Source organism: Lycium ferocissimum, chromosome 11 (assembly GCF_029784015.1).
Source record: "Lycium ferocissimum isolate CSIRO_LF1 chromosome 11, AGI_CSIRO_Lferr_CH_V1, whole genome shotgun sequence".
NCBI classification, from domain to species: Eukaryota; Viridiplantae; Streptophyta; class Magnoliopsida; order Solanales; family Solanaceae; genus Lycium; species Lycium ferocissimum.
Window position 1 is genome coordinate 40,532,521 of NC_081352.1, and position 18,977 is coordinate 40,551,497.

Here is an 18,977-nt window from a genome sequence, read left to right on the forward strand (position 1 = left end):
AAATTTTTTAGTGAAAAGTGTTGTATAAAACCTCTCTTTTCAAAATGTGTATCGTTGGTTGAGAATTATATAACATGGAGAGTGCAACATATCTGCTTGTGGAGACTGTTATCATATTGTTGATACGCATAATCTCAAGCCATACACCTGCACCTTGTACAATTTACCCCCAATTATGAATTCAACATCATATCTATCAATTTCGCCTCAAATCTTAAAATAGTTGAGCTTGGAATGTGAATCCTCAATGACCATTCCACTCCATAAAACAACCTTATAATTCTTACGTTTGTCGTCCACCTATTGCAACTCTGTCTCCTCTAGCTTCCTATTCTTTCTGATTTGATTCCTTTCTCACTTATACATGACGGTTTGGCTTCTGATTTAATCCAACGCGGTAAAATGATAAGATAGTGAAAGACAGGAATCCTGGTCCGTTGATCTTGCTGAACTGGAAAGTCACCAAGTTAAATTATGGAAAGAATCTATGTCCAGAACCAAGTCACCAGTACCAGTTACACAACTCGCAGCCAAGAACTGGATTCTTTGCTTCTCTATTACTTTAATCTGTCACAGAGAAGCACCTTTTGATTGGGAAAAAGAATCATATTTCACCTCAACACAGAGTATTATCGAAACTAAAGTGAAACTCAAAAGCTGCTATAGATCAAAATATATTGTGCCATTTATTCTCCCAAAATTAAAGGTTCCTAAGCCATTGAAGAAGAAAATAGGAGAGAACACAGGAAATAGTTGAAACATGAGCAGCAACAGGCCTTATGATTTTACACCACATGAGAATTCGCCTGGACAGTGGCATGATCCTAATGCACATGGACCTGAGCACAACAACTGGAACAGATGGCAACCCGTTTTCCCTCGTCCTCCGCCTCCCCGAGAAAGCCCTCAGGTAAGTCTCTTCTTCTCCTATACATGACATAGAGGCTGAAGACAGTGTTTTCGACATGTAAATAGATATACATGTGATTAACCACCAAAATTTCAAAAAATATTAGATTATAAACCCGTAACTTTAAAAGTATTATGACTTCAACGTTAAAAACCTTAAAGGTTGAACCATCAAGTTTAGTTAGTGGATCTGCATCTGTACATATCTACACCAGAAAGATATCCTATACTTAGAATTGATTTGAAGTGTTTTGTGTTTCACAGAATCCTAGACGTATCGTTCATGATCCAAGGTTGCCTGTAACAGAGAGACCATATCAAGTACCTCCCGGTGCAACCAGGTAAACATTTTCTTCTATCTTTTTTTCATAGTCCAGTCAAAATCCAAGACTGATCATCAGGAACCACTTGCAGTTATCCATATCCAGGCCAACCACGACTTAGGCCACCACATCCTCCCGTTCGAGTTCTACTGCATAACGATGATATACCAAGACATGCATCATATCCAAGGCCAAGCCAACTTCCATTTGATTCTCCTCCCCCATGGTTTAGGCAGAACCAGGAAACGTCGAGGGATGAATCCAAATTGAGCCCAAATGAGCAAAAGGCTACCTTGAACAAGCTCAAGAAACAAATCTACAATCCTGTACAAGCAAAAGTTGCAAAAAAAGTAGGCCTTTATTTTAGAGGCTTGAATAATAACATGAACAATACTACTAGCGAAGCGGAAAAAGACAATGATGAAGATGGTAAAAGATGTTCCATATGTTTGGAAGATTTTGTGCCTAAAGAAACGGTGACAGTAACTCCATGCAGTCACATGTTTCATGAAGACTGCATCGTTCCTTGGGTAACGAACCATGGCTCGTGCCCTGTTTGTCGATTTGCAATATGTGAACGAATGAAACAGGCAACGGACTCATCGGCCAGGCCTACTACTGCAACAAATACAATACCACATGATATGATGGTGGAACGGAACCTGATTTCCATTATGAGAGCATTTGATGGAACTTTTGAATTGGATCAAATTAGATCCATTCTCTTACCGAGATTAACCAGAGGCTAAATGCGGTTGCTTAATTTTTAGGCTAATGCTACTTGCTATTGCTACTTGCCTTTCATTTATTCACTTTCTGTTGTAGCTTATATAATGCTTGTATGAACACACAATGAGATCATGCTTTTGTTCCTGTCTTACAAATGAAATATTTACTTGAATAAAAAAAGTTCTATTTTATAACTTGACGTATGTACATATTTTGCTAGGTCTAGATTCTAGTAAGAGGAGATTTGTCAAGTTATTTTGCAATTGTGTGTTGTCAAGTGTCAACTATATTGAAATTGCAGTCATTTCTTCAGTTGCTTATACAAAATCAAGCTGTCCATCAAAAAGTAACGAATCTAATCCTTTTAACAATGACTAATTACCAATTAAAGGTCTTGTACATAGTCTAGACTTGTTTCATTAAATCACAATTAAATTATAAAGATTACTAATACAAATTTTCATTGTACTCTTAACTAAACTCTTATGGTGGGATCCACAGAGGCGGATCAAGCATCTTACGTTTATAAATTTTGGATTCTAACCCTGGAGTTATTGATTCTAAATTAATAATTTTCACATATTAAATAGATTTTTAGACAAATACAATGATTGGACCAAAATTACTAGATTCTGCCGAACCTATACCTTGTACTCTACCTCCGCCTCTAGGTGAGGAAAGTAATTCTTTGAGATAGGTTCAAAATATTAACCCAATTGTGTAAAAGAGAAGAAAAGAGAGAGAGCCAGTCAATTAAAGGATAACCAATCAGATTTTGGTGGATGGCCAAGTAGGATTTTTATTAAAGAAGTCAAAATAAAAGATATCACTCCCTCCACCCATACTTGTCTATTATACTAAAATTAGATGTTCATTTTTATTTGTTCAGTTTGAAAAATCAAGAATTTATCACTTAGTTTCTAATTTGTCCTTATTATTAACTATAATCATTTCTTAATCCATTTCCCGAATTTATTATATTCAAAGAATGATATTGTAAACTTATCATTTTATTAATTGCTTTCTCCGATTTAAAATAAGTGTGCACTTAGCCTTTAGCACACCCTTAAGAAAATACCAACTCTTAAAAAATATAGGTACTTTGATTAAACTATCAATAATGAAAATTTGCATATTACTATTAACCTACCATATTGGGATCTGGGCACTTAAAGACTTAAGAAGGGCAATCTGAAAATAAAATTAATTCCTTCTTGAATTATGTAAGTGGACACTTATTTTGAATCAATTTTTTTAAAAGAAGACTAAGTGAATACTTATTATGAAGCGGAGGAGTATTTGTTGCGAAGTCAAACATGAACAAATAAAAATTGAGTAACTGAGTACAAAGGTTCTAATTCGACCAAAACTCTTCATGTCCAATTGTTCATGCCCCAAAAGAATTGAAAAAAATAAAAGAACAATTAAGGATGTACACAAAAATTACAGTTGTATCATCTCTATGGTTAATATGAAACCACCCAAGACAAGGAATTAAGAAGCAATTTGACTAAAGACTAGCCATTCAAATTGATGAAAATCTCTCATAAGAATCCAAAAACTTATGAGGAAATAAAATCTAAGAAACCATCCATTGTGGAAAAGCCACGTAGACAAATCCGAAACCACATCCCTTCCCTCTAAATTACCTTACAACTCATCTTCTTTCTGTATCCATCTTCTTCCCCTTTCCTCTTTCAACTTATCAGGTACTTTCTTTTACTCTGATACTTAGCTTTTAACTTCAATTTTGTAACTGTTTTTTTTTTGTTTTGTGATTACAATCTGTTTGTTAAAATGCCTCAGTGAGACTGCTTCTTTATCTGTAGGCTGTAGCTTGTATATGAAAAGACATGCACACACATAGAGATTTGGATTAGTATTTGAATTGGGGTAAAAGGGTTTTCAACTTATTAGGTACTCTGTTACTAGACTTGTATTTGAATGCTTTTTAGTTCTTGATTTCAACTTTTTAGCTGCCTTTTTTTGTTTGATACAATCTGTTTGTTAAAATGCCTCAGTGGGACTATTCCTTTACCTGTAGGCTGTTGTTTGTATATAAAAAAAGACACACACACACACACACACAGAAGGATAGAAATTGGGCTTAGTATTTGAATGCTTTTTTATCTCTTAACTTCAATTCTGTAGCTGCCCTTTTTTCTTTCGTTTTGTGATTCCAACTTGTTTGTTATAATGCCTCTGTTCCTTTAGCTTAGGCTGTAGTTTGTATATAAAAACACACACACATCCCCTAGTGATTTTGCTTAGTTTTCCCTTTAGCCCCAAAAAAAGGACTTCCTGGCACGAATCTGGATTAGTTGGACCCCTAAGTATGTACCAGACACTGGGTGGGAAACCAAGAAAATAGAGTTTTGGCTTAATATTTGAATTGGGGAAAAAGAGTTTTCAACTTCAAGGTTGGTTTTTTTATTTGAATTGGGGAAAAAAGGTTTTCAACTTCAAGGTTTTTTTTTTTTTTTTTTTTTTTTTAACATCTTATTCTGGGTAAAACACACATTACTGACTATGTTATAAGTGGAGGATTTGAATTTTTGACATAACAAAATTTGTTTTTACTTGTCTCGCTTTCATATTTTGGTTAATGACTGGTAGAGGCGGATCCAGAATTTAAAGTTTATGAGTTCTTACATCCACCTCAGGTTAATAGTAGTATAATAATAATTGGGTTCACAGTCAAATATTTAGTTGATTTTTCAATAATATATACATGGTCTGGCAAAAACTACTGGGTTCCTGTGAACCCGTATACAAGCTTGTAGATCCACCCCTCATGACTAGGGAAGTGATACCCAGGTGCCAAGCTAACATTTTTCTAGAAGTGTTGAAATTGGAAATAATCGAAGTCTTAAAATGAGTGATTTTTACTTTAGGGTGTCCTTCACTCTCTTGCATATGGGCACAATTGAAACTCAAAGCAGCATTCATAATCATGTCGCTTAAACATTATAGTTCCCAATTCTGTTTGTTTTGTAACTTAAACATAATGGAGATCCATGTTTAAAGCTAACTTCTGTTTAGTACTTATGTTCAGTTAAATACACGCTAAACCAATAGAGCACAGGTGTGCGCAAGTATTGGTATGGATGCTTGCAGTTCCTCACTAATTTCTCATGCATTTGAAATAATAAGCATGAATTACCCATACCTATGTTAAACCCACTTGATACAGGTATGTTAAAGTAAATTGAAGATCCATGTAATATAGGGTAAACTTCAAAAATCCGATGTGAAGCATATACATGCAGTAAACCCTCCTAAACTTTTGCTGCATAATTTAACTGTCAAAAATTCATGCCACCCATAAAGGGAACTGGGAGATATCCATTGTTAGATGAAATTGATAAGCTTTAAGTGGGTTGCAGAATAGTCATCATCGAAATTAATGGTATTTATCTTAAGTCTGTATGAACTTGAGATGAGGAACGGAAAAGGGAAAAAGTTTCCATCCATTCCCAATATTTTAGAAGTAATCTAGATGGGCATGATACCATCTTTGCCTGATTGATTTATTTCTTTGTAACTTGCAATTATCAACTTTGTCACGTCTTGTTTGCAAATTTATTAGTAGAAGTGAACTGTGCAGGTTATTGTTTTTTGTGAGTGTATCAATATGGCTACTTCATCAGTATGCATAGCGGGAAATGGTTTGTCTACCCATAAAACACAGAAAGTGTCTAGGAAGGAGATCTACGGCAGGAAAAATTTATACTCCCCAAATCTTCCATCGTCCAGTAAAACATCAAGAGTAGTTGTAAAAGCATCGCAAAGGCCGATTGAAGGAAGAAGAGGCTTTCTCAAATTATTGCTTGGAAATGTTGGGCTTGGAGTGCCTGCTTTGTTAGGTAATGGGAAAGCCTATGCTGCTGATGAGCAGCAAGCTGTTTCTAACTCAAGGATGTCTTATTCTAGATTTTTGGAGTATCTAGACAAGGATAGGGTGCAAAAAGTAGATTTGTTTGAAAACGGAACCATAGCTATTGTTGAGGCAGTATCTCCAGAATTAGGAAACCGGATTCAGAGGGTTCGGGTACAACTACCTGGGCTCAGCCAGGAACTCCTTCAAAAGTTCCGTGAAAAGAACATTGATTTTGCTGCTCACAATGCTCAAGAGGACTCAGGTTCTTTCCTATTCAACTTGATTGGAAATCTGGCATTCCCACTTATTTTGATTGGTGGTCTTTTCCTGCTATCAAGGCGGTCTGGCGGAGGAATGGGAGGTCCTGGTGGGCCTGGCAACCCACTAGCATTTGGTCAATCAAAGGCTAAGTTCCAAATGGAGCCAAACACTGGTGTGACATTTGATGATGTTGCTGGTGTAGATGAAGCAAAACAAGATTTTATGGAGGTCGTAGAATTTTTGAAGAAACCTGAAAGGTTTACTGCAGTGGGGGCTCGTATTCCAAAAGGTGTTCTTCTTGTTGGTCCTCCTGGTACTGGGAAGACCCTGCTAGCAAAGGCAATTGCTGGTGAAGCGGGTGTTCCGTTTTTCTCAATTTCAGGTTCAGAATTTGTCGAGATGTTTGTTGGTGTTGGAGCCTCTCGAGTCCGTGATCTTTTCAAGAAGGCCAAGGAAAATGCTCCCTGCATTGTATTTGTTGATGAAATTGATGCTGTTGGGCGGCAAAGAGGGACTGGAATCGGAGGAGGGAATGATGAAAGGGAACAGACCCTGAATCAACTATTGACTGAAATGGATGGTTTCGAAGGAAATACTGGTATAATAGTTGTTGCAGCAACCAATCGTGCAGATATTCTTGACTCTGCTTTGCTGAGGCCAGGACGGTTTGATAGACAAGTAAGCATCTGTCCTTGTGTCCTCCGGTTTTCAACTGTGAATTTTGCATAAAAACTAAATTTGAAGCTCTTATGCAGGTATCCGTTGATGTTCCAGACATCAAGGGAAGAACAGATATCTTAAAGGTTCATGCTGGCAACAAAAAGTTCGATTCGGATGTGTCTCTTGAAGTTATAGCCATGAGGACACCTGGTTTCAGTGGAGCAGATCTTGCTAACCTCTTAAATGAAGCAGCTATTCTCGCAGGTCGACGTGGCAAGACAGCAATTGCATCCAAAGAGATTGATGACTCAATTGATAGGATAGTGGCTGGAATGGAAGGAACAGTCATGACTGATGGAAAGAGCAAGAGTCTGGTGGCATATCATGAAGTTGGACATGCCATCTGTGGGTGAGTGCTGCACTATTAGCCAGTTACTCTTGGCTCCCGCTTCACATCAATAAGCATTTTATGACAATATTATGAGTTTATTATTGTGTCAGCATTTAAATTGTGTTCTTTGCCATGCAGAACTCTCACTCCAGGGCATGATGCTGTTCAAAAGGTCACTCTAATCCCACGTGGTCAGGCAAAAGGTTTGACCTGGTTCATTCCTGCAGATGACCCGACTTTAATATCCAAGCAGCAACTCTTTGCTAGAATTGTCGGTGGACTTGGCGGAAGAGCTGCAGAGGAAGTGATCTTTGGTGAACCTGAAGTGACCACTGGTGCTGCTGGTGATTTGCAGCAGATCACTGGTTTGGCAAAACAGGTATACATATTCACTGCCTTTTTTGTGTTTTAAGGATTCTGCAACGGAACATATGTTGAGTCAATCTATAGAGACAAGAAATTCTGCAGATTGATTGGTTTGAAGTCCCCCCTTTTCTTCAAAGATTTTAGAAATAATGAGCAATACAACTACTCCCTCTGTTTCAATTTATGTGGTGTAGTTTGGCTTGACACAGAGTCGAGAATGAAAGATTTTTGGAAGTTGTGGTCTTACACATGCCATGAAATTTCTGTGGCTATAAAAATATTCATTAAGGGTAAAATGGAAGGTCTAAAGTTAAAATTGTTTTCAAATATAGAAATGTGACATAAATTAAAGTTGTTTTCAAATATAGAAATGTGACATTCTTTTTGAATGGAACTAACAAGAAAATAGTGTCACATAATTGGAACGGAGGGAGTAGCTTTTATCTTCTTCTTTTTTAATCTGAAACTTATCATTCTGAAGATCTGACAAACTGTCCATGCAGATGGTTGTAACTTTTGGGATGTCTGAACTTGGCCCATGGTCACTCATGGATTCTTCAGCCCAAAGTGGTGATGTAATCATGAGAATGATGGCAAGGAACTCGATGTCAGAAAAGCTAGCTGAAGACATTGATGTTGCTGTGAAGAAGCTTTCAGACACTGCGTATGAGATCGCATTGAGCCAAATCCGCGCCAACCGTGAAGCAATTGATAAGATTGTTGAAGTCCTCCTTGAAAAGGAGACAATGACTGGAGATGAATTCCGTGCTATTCTCTCAGAGTTTGTGGAAATTCCTGCTGAAAACGTAGTCGCTCCTGCTGTACCTACCCCAGCAGCTGTATAATAAACATATGCTGCAACTTGTATAATTCATACACACTCATCATCTACCTAATTGTTCAGGGTATATACGATAGCTTAAGATAGATTATCAAAAAGTTAAATATTTTATGCATGTGCATTGTAAGCTATTTTCGCATTTGAAATATAACTGGTGGTTTCTTGATCATAATGCTATGAGATGTTTCATTTCCTGTGGTTTTAGCACTTCTCAAGGCTCAAACTCCTCACTCCCAACCCACTCACATGTATTATGTATTCATTAGGTCAGTATAAACATCAGGTACGAATAGGTTCTTACCCTCAAGCCTCACATAGCAATATGACCATCCAAACGAAGATTTTATCCATGGATTCCCTTAGCATAATGCTGTTGTTTATTACTGTGAAACAATGTTCACAAGATACTTACTTCAGGTTTGTCTGATTTAATACATCTAAGGAGGAAAACAGGAATAAACTTCACTTTTTTTCATTAGAGATAAGTGACCCTAGAGGAATTACTTCATTAAAAGTTGATAGAAATTTAGAAGGAATGGAAGGTCAAAGAATGATCTTTACTCAAATAGCCAGCCAGATTCACTGTTTACTTTTCCAGCAAGTATACATAAATTATATACATATTATAATTAGTTTGACACGTTGCTTGATACTTCATCAAAAGGGATACACAACATTAGAGGTAGAAACAGACTGCATATTTGTTGTCGAGCTCATCCAAGAGGAAGACATCTTAGAGATATTATTGGAAATCGCAAATACTTGGTGAAAGTCAACGAGGCGACTATTTTTCATAACTAGAGACGCAAATAAATGTATAGATTTTCTGGCGAATGAAGGTCATAGACATAAACAAGATTTGGTACTATGGGAAGATGCAATCAATCAAATGCAGCTCTTGCTCCTGGCAAATTCAAGAGATGTTGCATAGTAGTTATCAATATATCAAAAAAATTATAATTGTCTATATTATACATCTGCCCTCCAATTTTTTGTTTAAACAACCGGATACACGGCTATTTAGGTTAATTCTTATGAAAACAACAACAGCCAACTTAAAAAGTAATGCCAAATTAGGTAAAAACAGCAACCAGCTTAACCAATCCTATAATACAAGAATCCCCACAAAACTAATCCCAAATGAATGGGACAATCTTGTTTGAGACCTCTGAGACTAAACTCTCGACCATTCTCAACAACCTCAACTGAGTTTTCAATCCTATGTTCTCAAGGTTACATAAAAGAAGCATTCAACAAGTTCTCTTTCCTAATATGGAACAACCCATCTCATTTTTCTTTCCTTTTACAATCTTGCATCCAAAAAAACTCTTTTTCACTCACCAAACAGTTGCATTCACTTATAATAACATCTGGTTGTTTCAAAGACAAATTTGTTTCAAACCATTTGCTCAATGCTTACACTAAATTGGGTCAGTTAGATACTGCGTTTCAACTGTTTGATAAATTGCCTAAAAGAAATGTCATGTCTTTTAACATTTTGATTGGTGGGTATGTCCAGATTGGTGATTTGGATAGTGCATATAAGTTGTTTGATGAAATGGGTGAGAGAAATTTGGCTTCTTGGAATGCGATGATTACGGGGTTTACTCAGTTTGAGCTTAATGATAGGGCATTGAGTTTGTTTTCAAGAATGTATGAGTTGGGTTATTTGCCTGATGCATTTACTCTTGCAAGTGTTTTAAGAGGTTGTGCTGGTTTGAAAGATTTGAAGAAGGGTAAGGAAGTTCATGGTTGTGTAGTGAAATTGGGATTAGATGGGCATTTGGTTGTTTCGAGTTCGTTGGCTCATATGTATATGAGGTCTGGTAGTTTGAGAGAAGGAGAAATTGTGATCATGTCGATGCCAGCTCAAACTGTGGCGGCTTGGAATACACTTATTGCTGGTAGGGCACAGAATGGGTGTTTCGAGGGTGCATTGGAGCTGTATAATATGATGAAAATCGCGGGTTTTAGACCGGACAAGATAACGTTTGTTAGTGTTATCAGCTCGTGTTCAGAGCTGGCTACGATAGGACAAGGGCAGCAGATTCATACTGAGGTTATAAAAACTGGAGCGATTTCTGTGGTTGCTGTTGTTAGTTCATTGATTAGCATGTATTCGAAATGTGGGTCTTTAGATGAATCCGAGAAGATTTTTGTGGAAAGGGATGAAGCTGATATTGTTTTGTGGAGTGCTATGATTTCTGCTTACGGGTTTCATGGTAGGGGAAAGAACGCCATTGAGTTGTTTCACCATATGGAGCAGGAAGGACTAGCACCTAATAATGTAACTTTTCTGAGTTTGCTATATGCTTGTAGTCATAGTGGGATGAAGGATGAAGGGCTTGAATTTTTCAACATGATGGTGGAAAAGTACAATGTGGAGCCTCAACTGGTTCACTATACATGTGTGGTTGACCTCCTAGGAAGAGCAGGCCGATTACAGGAGGCTGAAGATCTTATTAGATCTATGCCTGTGAAGCCAGATGGTGTCATATGGAAGACGTTGCTATCGGCCTGTAAAATTCATAAAAATGCAGATATGGCTAGAAGTATAGCTGAAGAAGTTTTGAGGATTGATCCTGATGATTCAGCTTCATATGTGCTCCTTGCTAATATTCAAGCATCTGCTAAAAGATGGAATTATGTCTCTGAACTGAGGAAATCAATGAAGGAAAGGGGAGTAAAGAAAGAACCAGGAATAAGTTGGCTGGAGTTGAAGAACCAAGTTCACCATTTCGTTATAGGTGATAAGTCTCATCCACAGTCGGAAGACGTTGATGTGTACTTAAAGGAATTGATCGCGGAGCTGAAGTTAGAGGGCTATGTTCCTGACACAGGATCCGTTTTGCATGATATGGAATTAGAGGAACAAGAGTACAATTTGGTTCATCACAGTGAAAAATTAGCTATTGCTTTTGCGCTAATGAACACCCCGGAGGGTTTTCCAATTAGGATAATGAAGAACTTACGAATTTGTGGTGATTGCCATATGGCTATTAAGTACATATCCAAGGTGAAGAATCGAGAAATTATTGTACGCGATGCCAGTAGGTTTCATCACTTCAAAGATGGTAGTTGTTCTTGTGGAGATTATTGGTGAGATTGCATTTGGTAATCCGGCTGTAGGTAATAGTCATTTCCTTTCTCACTGTGAGAGTGTTCATGAACCATTATTTCCTCCATTAGTTGTAACAATATTAAAAAAAATTGAAAGAGATTCACAAACTTAGTTCATGATTAGATCTTTTAGTTTTTTTCATTCATATTGAAAAGTGAGTATATCTCAGAGCACAATGTGTCTAAATGTACTTACATACACTTTATTCAAACTTCCTCTGTTAAATTTTGTGGCATTGTATGTAACCCCTAGGCCCTAACTTTGGCAAAATAGAGATTTGACTACAAGCTTGGAGATTTTTACTTTTTTTTCTTTTTCCTTCTTGCTTCTTTTCACGCAAGCAAACTCGGAAGCCAAGGATATAAGATGATTTTCTTTCACATGTGACATAAAGAATCGTCTATTGGTGAGTTTACGGGAACTAATACGTTCTTGGATAAGCATATTGAGAATAACACCACAACAATTTATTTTATGGCATTGCATTTAGACAGATTATGATTTTGGATTCAGAAAACAAAACCATGAAGAAATGCAAAGAATATTGCTATAAAAGTGGCATGGTATCACAAGAACTCATCAGATGATCCTACATATTCTCCCAACATAACGAGTTAAGAAATATTTAGGGGCAGATGAATAAACATATACGTAGAAGAAAAAGAAAAAAAGATATGATGAAAATAGTTATGGATAGTTAAGGGTGCGCCCAGACGTAGTGGTAGCCAATTGCCCGTCACGGAGCCTTAATTTAGATCGTGACAAACTTGGTCTACTGCTATGATAGATGGCAAAGAGACCTTCACGATAACAAAAATCTTAATTCTGTAAAACGAAATATTCTTGCATTAACTTGTATCCACACAATGTTTTTGATAGGATCAGAAAAGAGGAGAGAAATCTTCTCAATTCACATCATTAATCTTATACTGTACAACAAGAAGACTACCAAAACATCGACTCATTCGACATAGTTTGATGCTTATTGCCAGCCACAGCCATATCCACTGACACTGCTAATCTAAATTAGGTCCACATGTGACCAACTTTAAAAAAGACAACTTCAATATACTACCAATTCAAGTATCAAGCAGCCACAAAGCAGTCTTCAGTTAAAGCTTTGCCACCACAATTAACATAAACAGCCTGAACAGCGTCATTTAGTTCCGGCATAGTCCGGGAATGATCAAATCTTTCGTCTGTCCTAATAAATTCTCTGCCCCATTCGGTCTTACAGAAATCACGTCTAACATCTTCAGCTCAGTTCCACCCTCCTTGCAGTTCTCTGATTCTGCATGAATGCTCAATGCCCTCCAGCACTAGACAATTTATTTTCAAGAAGCACTCTTCTGTGCTTCTCCCCTTCTCATAACTATATTACATCCAGGCTAGTGATAAAAAGAATAGAACAACCAGAAAGGAAAGAATGATAGGACAAGATATTGAGATTCCATTTTCTTAAACCTCGAAACCTACTCAAATGGACAATGTGTCATCTTCGGACCTGGAATATACATTCAGTAGAGAAGGTAACCAAAGCAAACCAAGCATCTGGTAGCTAAATTCAGTCGGAGTTCTCGGGTTCATCATCGGAAGTCACTGGAGTATCAGTGGCTTCAGCAAGGGAGTCTAGCATTAGCACCACCTCAGATGTGTCATCCAAATAATACTTCGCTTTGCTAGGTTTTTGTCCAACTGTGCAAGCAAATACCTTGGTATCATACGAAATAATATTTCTGGACAAAGCATCGCCAATGATTTCAAACATATCTTCGTCAGATCTATCATCACCAATGCAAAGCACAAAATCCGCCTGTTTTCCTTTCGCCGCTAAAGATTTAAAGACTTTTTCTGCAACTAAACCTTTGGTGACCCCCTAGAATCAAAAGAGAAAATTAAGGTTATTCAGAACACATGCTAGGATCGACACATTACTGACTGCAACCAATGCTTATAATACACGTCAAAAATTGTTAAAGAAAAAGATAAGTTCAAGATACTCAAGAATTTGACAACAGCCATCAGAAAAGCAGAAAAGAGAAACATTGTTGTTAAAATTATTACTTTTAACAATATTTTTTCTAGACAGGAAATATATGCCAGGGGTGTCACTTGTCAGTTGCAAGGAAATTGCAGCATTCAACCAATTACTTACATGAATGTTAGTAAATACTAAAGGCTCTTTGGTTTGTAGATAAGCTACGCATGGATTAATGGCGCATGGATAAAAATAAAGGCATGCATTTAATATGGAGAATGATAATAGCGAATTACAGAATAGGGATAGCTAATGGAGATCGATGCAAGCTTGAATGCATACCATCCACACTTACTAGAAAAAAGAATATACACCTGTGTCTAATATTTAGGCAGAATACCCTCACCCGTTCTTACTGAGAAACTGAAAGAAGCCTCAAAAACAGAAGAAAGGGTGAAAAGTGAGGAAGAAAGAGATGTAGAAATAGCAACTGCTTCCCAGAAACAAGAGGGATCCACTGAAGAAGATCCTTATCCTTCTCCTGCGCTTTTTTCGGAAGAAGGGTGGGATCCGGACAAAATTGATGAAACGGAAGAAATCCGAGTGAATGGAAAGGACAAAATAAAGGATAAATTCCACTCTCAACTTATAGAGACAGGCTATAAAAATATTAATACTAGTAATAGTCCAATTTGTGATTATGAGGATTCTTATCTGAATAATAATAAGACGGGGAATCCAGACATCTCTATAGACATCTCTATTTTCCCCTGGGGAATCTTTAGAATTCCCACTGCTTCAACTTTCAATTCGCCTCTGAGCATCAAGTGAAATGTGAATAAGCTTGAACACATACCATCCGCACTTACTAGAAAAAAGAATATACACCATCCATCTAAGCAATATCACCATCTCTTTTCGTAGGCTTCTTCTTTTTGGTATACCTCTTGTACATGGGTTTTTGCCCACTCATTAATGTAATTTTATTACTTAATTTAAAATAAAATATAAAGAATATACACCATCCGTACAAGCAATATAACCAACTAGCAACCCAGAAAGCAACTGCCAGACATAATGTGGAGATCAGCACAATTATCGTATACAGAAAACCAAAATGATGCATAAGTTGTATCATGTATGGTCAACAGGAATATTCATATTTCTCATCAGAAAGCCCCATAGCAACAAAAAGAAAATATTATCCAGAGATCATTTACGGGAAACCAAACACATCCCAGTGTACTGTTTTTGGGTGAGGAGACTGTCATCAATACGAAAAGGGGTCATTTACTAAGGGAAGCTAAGTACCATTTGTTAAATGTAATTCTTGGAATATAAGCAACAAATAAGAATGAAAACATATTGGAAACTGGGATAAGTAATACGTGCCTGAGGCTTCACTTCCACAATGTGCTGACCACTTTTCACGGCAACCGGTTCATTTGCTAAAACACTCTCCAGATGATCAAGCATCTCCTTTGCCTGAGAAAACCCAAATCCAGAATCCGCATCACGATACTGCCACACTATAGCACTTTCTTTTCTTTCTATGCAAGAACCATCTGTTGCGTCTGTATAGGATTGCATCACAGGTTCAGCAAGATGCATCCAACCAAAATCAGAGCTCTGACTGCATACTTCCCATTCCTGCTCTCCTTCCCATCTGCATTGTCAGAAGATTAGAAGTTAGCAAACGTAAAAGAGAAAAAGAATGACCTGGCAAACAGCAAACCCTAATTCATGCACATAATCTCAACATTCAATAAGGCACAATTGCCACGGCATGAAGTTAAATGAGTTAAGTTGACTACAAAACTATATTAACGATAATAGAAAATGTGACTAAATAGTATCAACAGAGATTTGGAAGAGATTTGGAAGGCACTGGGAAGATTGAATTAATAAATGAATTGGAAGTATTGAAAGATGTGAAATCTGCATAGAATTCAGTAGAATACTATACCATACTTCTAAGTTCTAACAACTATATTGAATGTTAGGAGCATCCTAAAATGATGAGATAAATGGCCAATATCACTTTTACTTCATTTGCAAGAATTCTCAGTCTATGTTACACCTTTTACCAGCACACTAGTGACTAGACTATTTATTTAGACCATACAAAAAGTAGATACATTGTACAGGGAAATAGAAGAAACAGACCTCAAAAAGTAGCCATGTTCTGCTGCAAGTCCCAACTTTTTACAAGGAGAAAACCACTTGGTTAGGCTTTCCCTCCCCCTTCCACTAACAATGAAGGTTGCGTTGTTTGGATCACCAGAAATTTTATTCAGGATGGAGATAACTTCAGCACTTGGAGACTTAATGATAGAATTCTGCGGCATCACAGTTCCATCGTAGTCCAGGAATATGGCCCTGCTCTTAGACTTAATATAAGCGTTCACAATATCATCAATTGAGAGCTTCCTGAAGTTGGGATCTAGGGAAACAACTCTAAACCCAAAGCCCAAACCAATGCCATAGCATCTTTTCCTAAAGTGATCAGCACAAGTTCTCTCCATATCTTGCAAGAAACTTCTCGACCAATAAGCAACATCGTGGGTGCTTATGTAACGGTAATGCTTCTCATGTCGTAGCTGTTTCTCAGCCTCATTCATTGATACAGCCTCATTCATTGCCTCGGCAGTTGCTTCGACATTCCATGGGTTAATACGGATGGCCCCACTTAAGGAAGGTGAACACCCTATGAATTCCGACACAACGAGCATGCTCTTGTCGGGCCCACCCACTACACCTGAATCTGTTTCTGCACCCGATACACCATGTCGACAGACGATGTATTCATAAGGAGTCAGGTTCATCCCATCCCTAACAGCTGTGACAACAACACATTCAGCAACACTATAATAAGCCATCCGTTCGCTACTTGACACAGGCTTATCGATATAAACTATAGGTTCATACCCAGGCTTGCCAAATTGCTTATTAATTCTCTTGCAACTTTCCTGTATCTCAGCCTGTATTTCTTCTAAATCTATTCCTTTACCCCTCATAGGATTAGCAATCTGAACAAGCACAGCCTGCCCTTGCCACTTGGGATGCTGTTTGAGCATGTGCTCCATTGCTAGAAGCTTCAAGTTGATACCTTTGAAAATATCCAGGTCATCAACTCCAAGCAGAACAGTTTTTCCTTCGAATTGTTGTTTTAGCTCCTTAAACTTTAACTCTTTATCTGCAATTTTCTTCATGGACTCAATGTGACCCATATGTATCCCTACGGGCATAATCTTGATACCTACTGTCCTTCCATAGTATTCCAGTCCTATATAACCTCTTTTAGACTGATACTCTAACCCCAACATTCGACTGCAACACGAAAGGAAATGTCGAGCATAGTCGAAAGTGTGGAATCCAACAAGGTCGGAACATAGCAGAGCCTTTAGTATTTCCTCTCTAACAGGAAGAGTCCTGTAAATCTCAGATGAAGGGAACGGACTGTGAAGGAAAAACCCAATTCTCAATCGATTGAACCGCCTTCTCAAGAAAGTCGGCAACACCATCAAATGATAATCATGAATCCAAACAAAATCATCCTCGGGATTAAGCACCTCAACCACTTTCTGTGAAAACATCTTGTTGGCAGCAACATATGCTTCCCACATAGAACGATCAAAGCGGCCTCCGTGGTCGGGTGAAAATGGCAACATGTAGTGAAAAAGTGGCCACAAATGCCTCTTGCAGAAACCCTCATAATACTTTTCCAGAATATTAGGTGGAAGAAACGTCGGCACACATCTAAACTTATCTAACAGATAGCTAGAAACATCATCCTGTTCAATCGGATCAACGTCAACAGATAAAGACCCTACAAATAATACTTCCATATCTTCAGGTAAACCATCCTTAAGTCTCAAAAGCAATGAGTCCTCATTCCAACTAAAGCTCCAACCTTTATTATCCGGTCTCCTTTTCGCTTTCAATGGCAACAGATTCGCCACAACAATCATTCGATCACCAGCAAGTGAAGATTGATTATCAGAAGACACACTAACAGCCTGGTCATCATCCAGCTCACATATACTCCCAGGCACTGTCATTACTCGCGACATCCGTCTCCGATCCCTTTCCCTTCCCATTACTGGGAAATTCCCAGATGCCAAATCCAAAAGATTCGTATACGATCTCGACATCATCTTGACAAAGATTCTTGCTTTCCTCTAATTGGGGATTTTCAAATTTCTGCAATTATACCATACAATTCAAGTTTAACCATAGTTATAGCCAAAACAAACACACCCTAGCTCAATAATATCAAAATTGGTAACCTAAAACCAAATCACAGAGCAAAAGTGCAAAAAAAATGCTGATTAGAATAAATCAAACTGAAACCCATGTAAGTAACTAGATAAAGATATGATCTTTAATCATACCCACATGAAAATAATTCAAACAAAGTGAATCAAGCATTTAAAAAGTTTAGTTTCATAACAAAAACACATTATACATCATACAAAGTACAGAAACAAAATAAAATGGGAAACCCATGTAAGTAACTACATAAATATATGATCTTATACACACCCAGATGAAAATAAACATACAAAGTGAAATCAAGAATTAATATAAAGTAAACAAACAAAAAAAATTAAATGGGTAACCAAGATTTTACCTTAAAGATTCAAAAAGCCTCAAATCTTGGATCTTTTTAAGTGAAAGATTCAGTTTTTAGGGTTTGTTAGGGATAAACAAGAAGGGTTGTGATTTATTTTCTATGTGAATGTGAAAAAAGGTGATTTCCAAAATGGGTACAAAGGAAGTCTTGGATATGAATATTCAGAGAAATAAATCTTTTTTTTTTTGTTTTTTTACATTAAAATTGAGTAGTTGTATCTGATCTTCAAGGGAAAAATTAAGATTCTTTCCTTGACTATGACCTAGATATATTATAAAAAAATATAAACGTGCAATGCATACGTGAAAGTGTGTGTTTAAAATCACCAAATGAGGATGTCTATTTTCTGTAAGCTAAGGCCACCGAAAGAGGCTAAAAGGGAAGGGATAAGGATAAAAGAAAAAGTCTTGCATAAAGGTACAAAAATAATTGAATACATTGACATATTTATGTGGGTTTTTTTTTTTTTAATTAAAGGAAAAGGCTAAAATATATTATCGAACAATCGAAAATAGTTCAATTATACCACTCGTTAATAGTTTGGTTCATTTATGCTATCGCCGTTACCAAATGGCTCATTCATGCCATTTTTTATTAACTTCGGTTTTACAATACCAGATATGATACGTGACCTCCAACTAGAGGTTCACGTCGTTTATTAAACCAGCACAAATTAAATCTTAAATTAATGGATCGGGTTTTAGTATAATTTAGGATTTAATTTGTGCTGGTTTAATCAAATGACGTAGACCTCTAATTGGAGGCCACGTGTCATATCTAGTATTGTAAAACCGGCAGTTAATGAAAAATAAAAAATTGGATGAGCCATTTAGTAACGGGATGGCATAAATGAGCTCAAACTATCGACGAAATAAATAAATA

The 18,977-nt window shown here is 37.1% G+C and overlaps 4 protein-coding genes across 6 annotated transcripts; 3 read left to right on the plus strand and 1 right to left on the minus strand.

The window, feature by feature from the left end:
• Positions 1 to 71: 71 nt before the first annotated feature.
• On the plus strand, positions 72 to 2,158 carry LOC132038004 (early nodule-specific protein 2-like). The gene is made up of 3 exons (XM_059428726.1): positions 72 to 910; positions 1,174 to 1,250; positions 1,324 to 2,158. Exons 1-3 carry the CDS (start codon positions 761 to 763, stop codon positions 1,979 to 1,981), a joined length of 885 nt encoding a protein of 294 aa, XP_059284709.1. The 5' UTR covers positions 72 to 760; the 3' UTR covers positions 1,982 to 2,158.
• Positions 2,159 to 3,504: 1,346 nt separating this feature from the next.
• On the plus strand, positions 3,505 to 8,562 carry LOC132036994 (ATP-dependent zinc metalloprotease FTSH 2, chloroplastic). 2 transcript variants are annotated; one of them, XM_059427416.1, is made up of 5 exons: positions 3,505 to 3,670; positions 5,569 to 6,780; positions 6,858 to 7,171; positions 7,292 to 7,532; positions 8,023 to 8,562. In XM_059427416.1, the coding sequence occupies exons 2-5, from the start codon at positions 5,596 to 5,598 to the stop codon at positions 8,362 to 8,364; spliced, it is 2,082 nt and encodes a 693-aa protein (XP_059283399.1). In that variant the 5' UTR covers positions 3,505 to 3,670; positions 5,569 to 5,595; the 3' UTR covers positions 8,365 to 8,562. The 2 variants fall into 2 exon arrangements, with proteins under 2 accessions (XP_059283399.1, XP_059283400.1); XM_059427417.1 differs by lacking the exon at positions 3,505 to 3,670 and adding an exon at positions 3,815 to 3,878.
• A 483-nt stretch (positions 8,563 to 9,045) lies between these two features.
• Positions 9,046 to 11,598, plus strand: LOC132035837 (pentatricopeptide repeat-containing protein At2g41080). Its single transcript, XM_059425977.1, has one exon. The coding sequence runs from the start codon at positions 9,505 to 9,507 to the stop codon at positions 11,461 to 11,463; it is 1,959 nt and encodes a 652-aa protein (XP_059281960.1). The 5' UTR covers positions 9,046 to 9,504; the 3' UTR covers positions 11,464 to 11,598.
• Positions 11,599 to 12,304: 706 nt separating this feature from the next.
• LOC132035836 (probable alpha,alpha-trehalose-phosphate synthase [UDP-forming] 7) lies at positions 12,305 to 18,442 on the minus strand. 2 transcript variants are annotated; one of them, XR_009409446.1, is made up of 5 exons: positions 18,093 to 18,442; positions 15,626 to 17,662; positions 14,852 to 15,125; positions 12,986 to 13,357; positions 12,305 to 12,869 (listed from the first exon to the last, which is right to left on the minus strand). XR_009409446.1 is itself a non-coding variant. In XM_059425976.1 (4 exons), exons 2-4 carry the CDS (start codon positions 17,614 to 17,616, stop codon positions 13,046 to 13,048), a joined length of 2,577 nt encoding a protein of 858 aa, XP_059281959.1. In that variant the 5' UTR covers positions 17,617 to 17,662; positions 18,093 to 18,441; the 3' UTR covers positions 12,305 to 13,045. The 2 variants fall into 2 exon arrangements, 1 of the variants encoding a protein (XP_059281959.1); XM_059425976.1 differs by having other exon boundaries at positions 12,305 to 13,357; positions 18,093 to 18,441.
• Between the last annotated feature and the right edge of the window lie 535 nt (positions 18,443 to 18,977).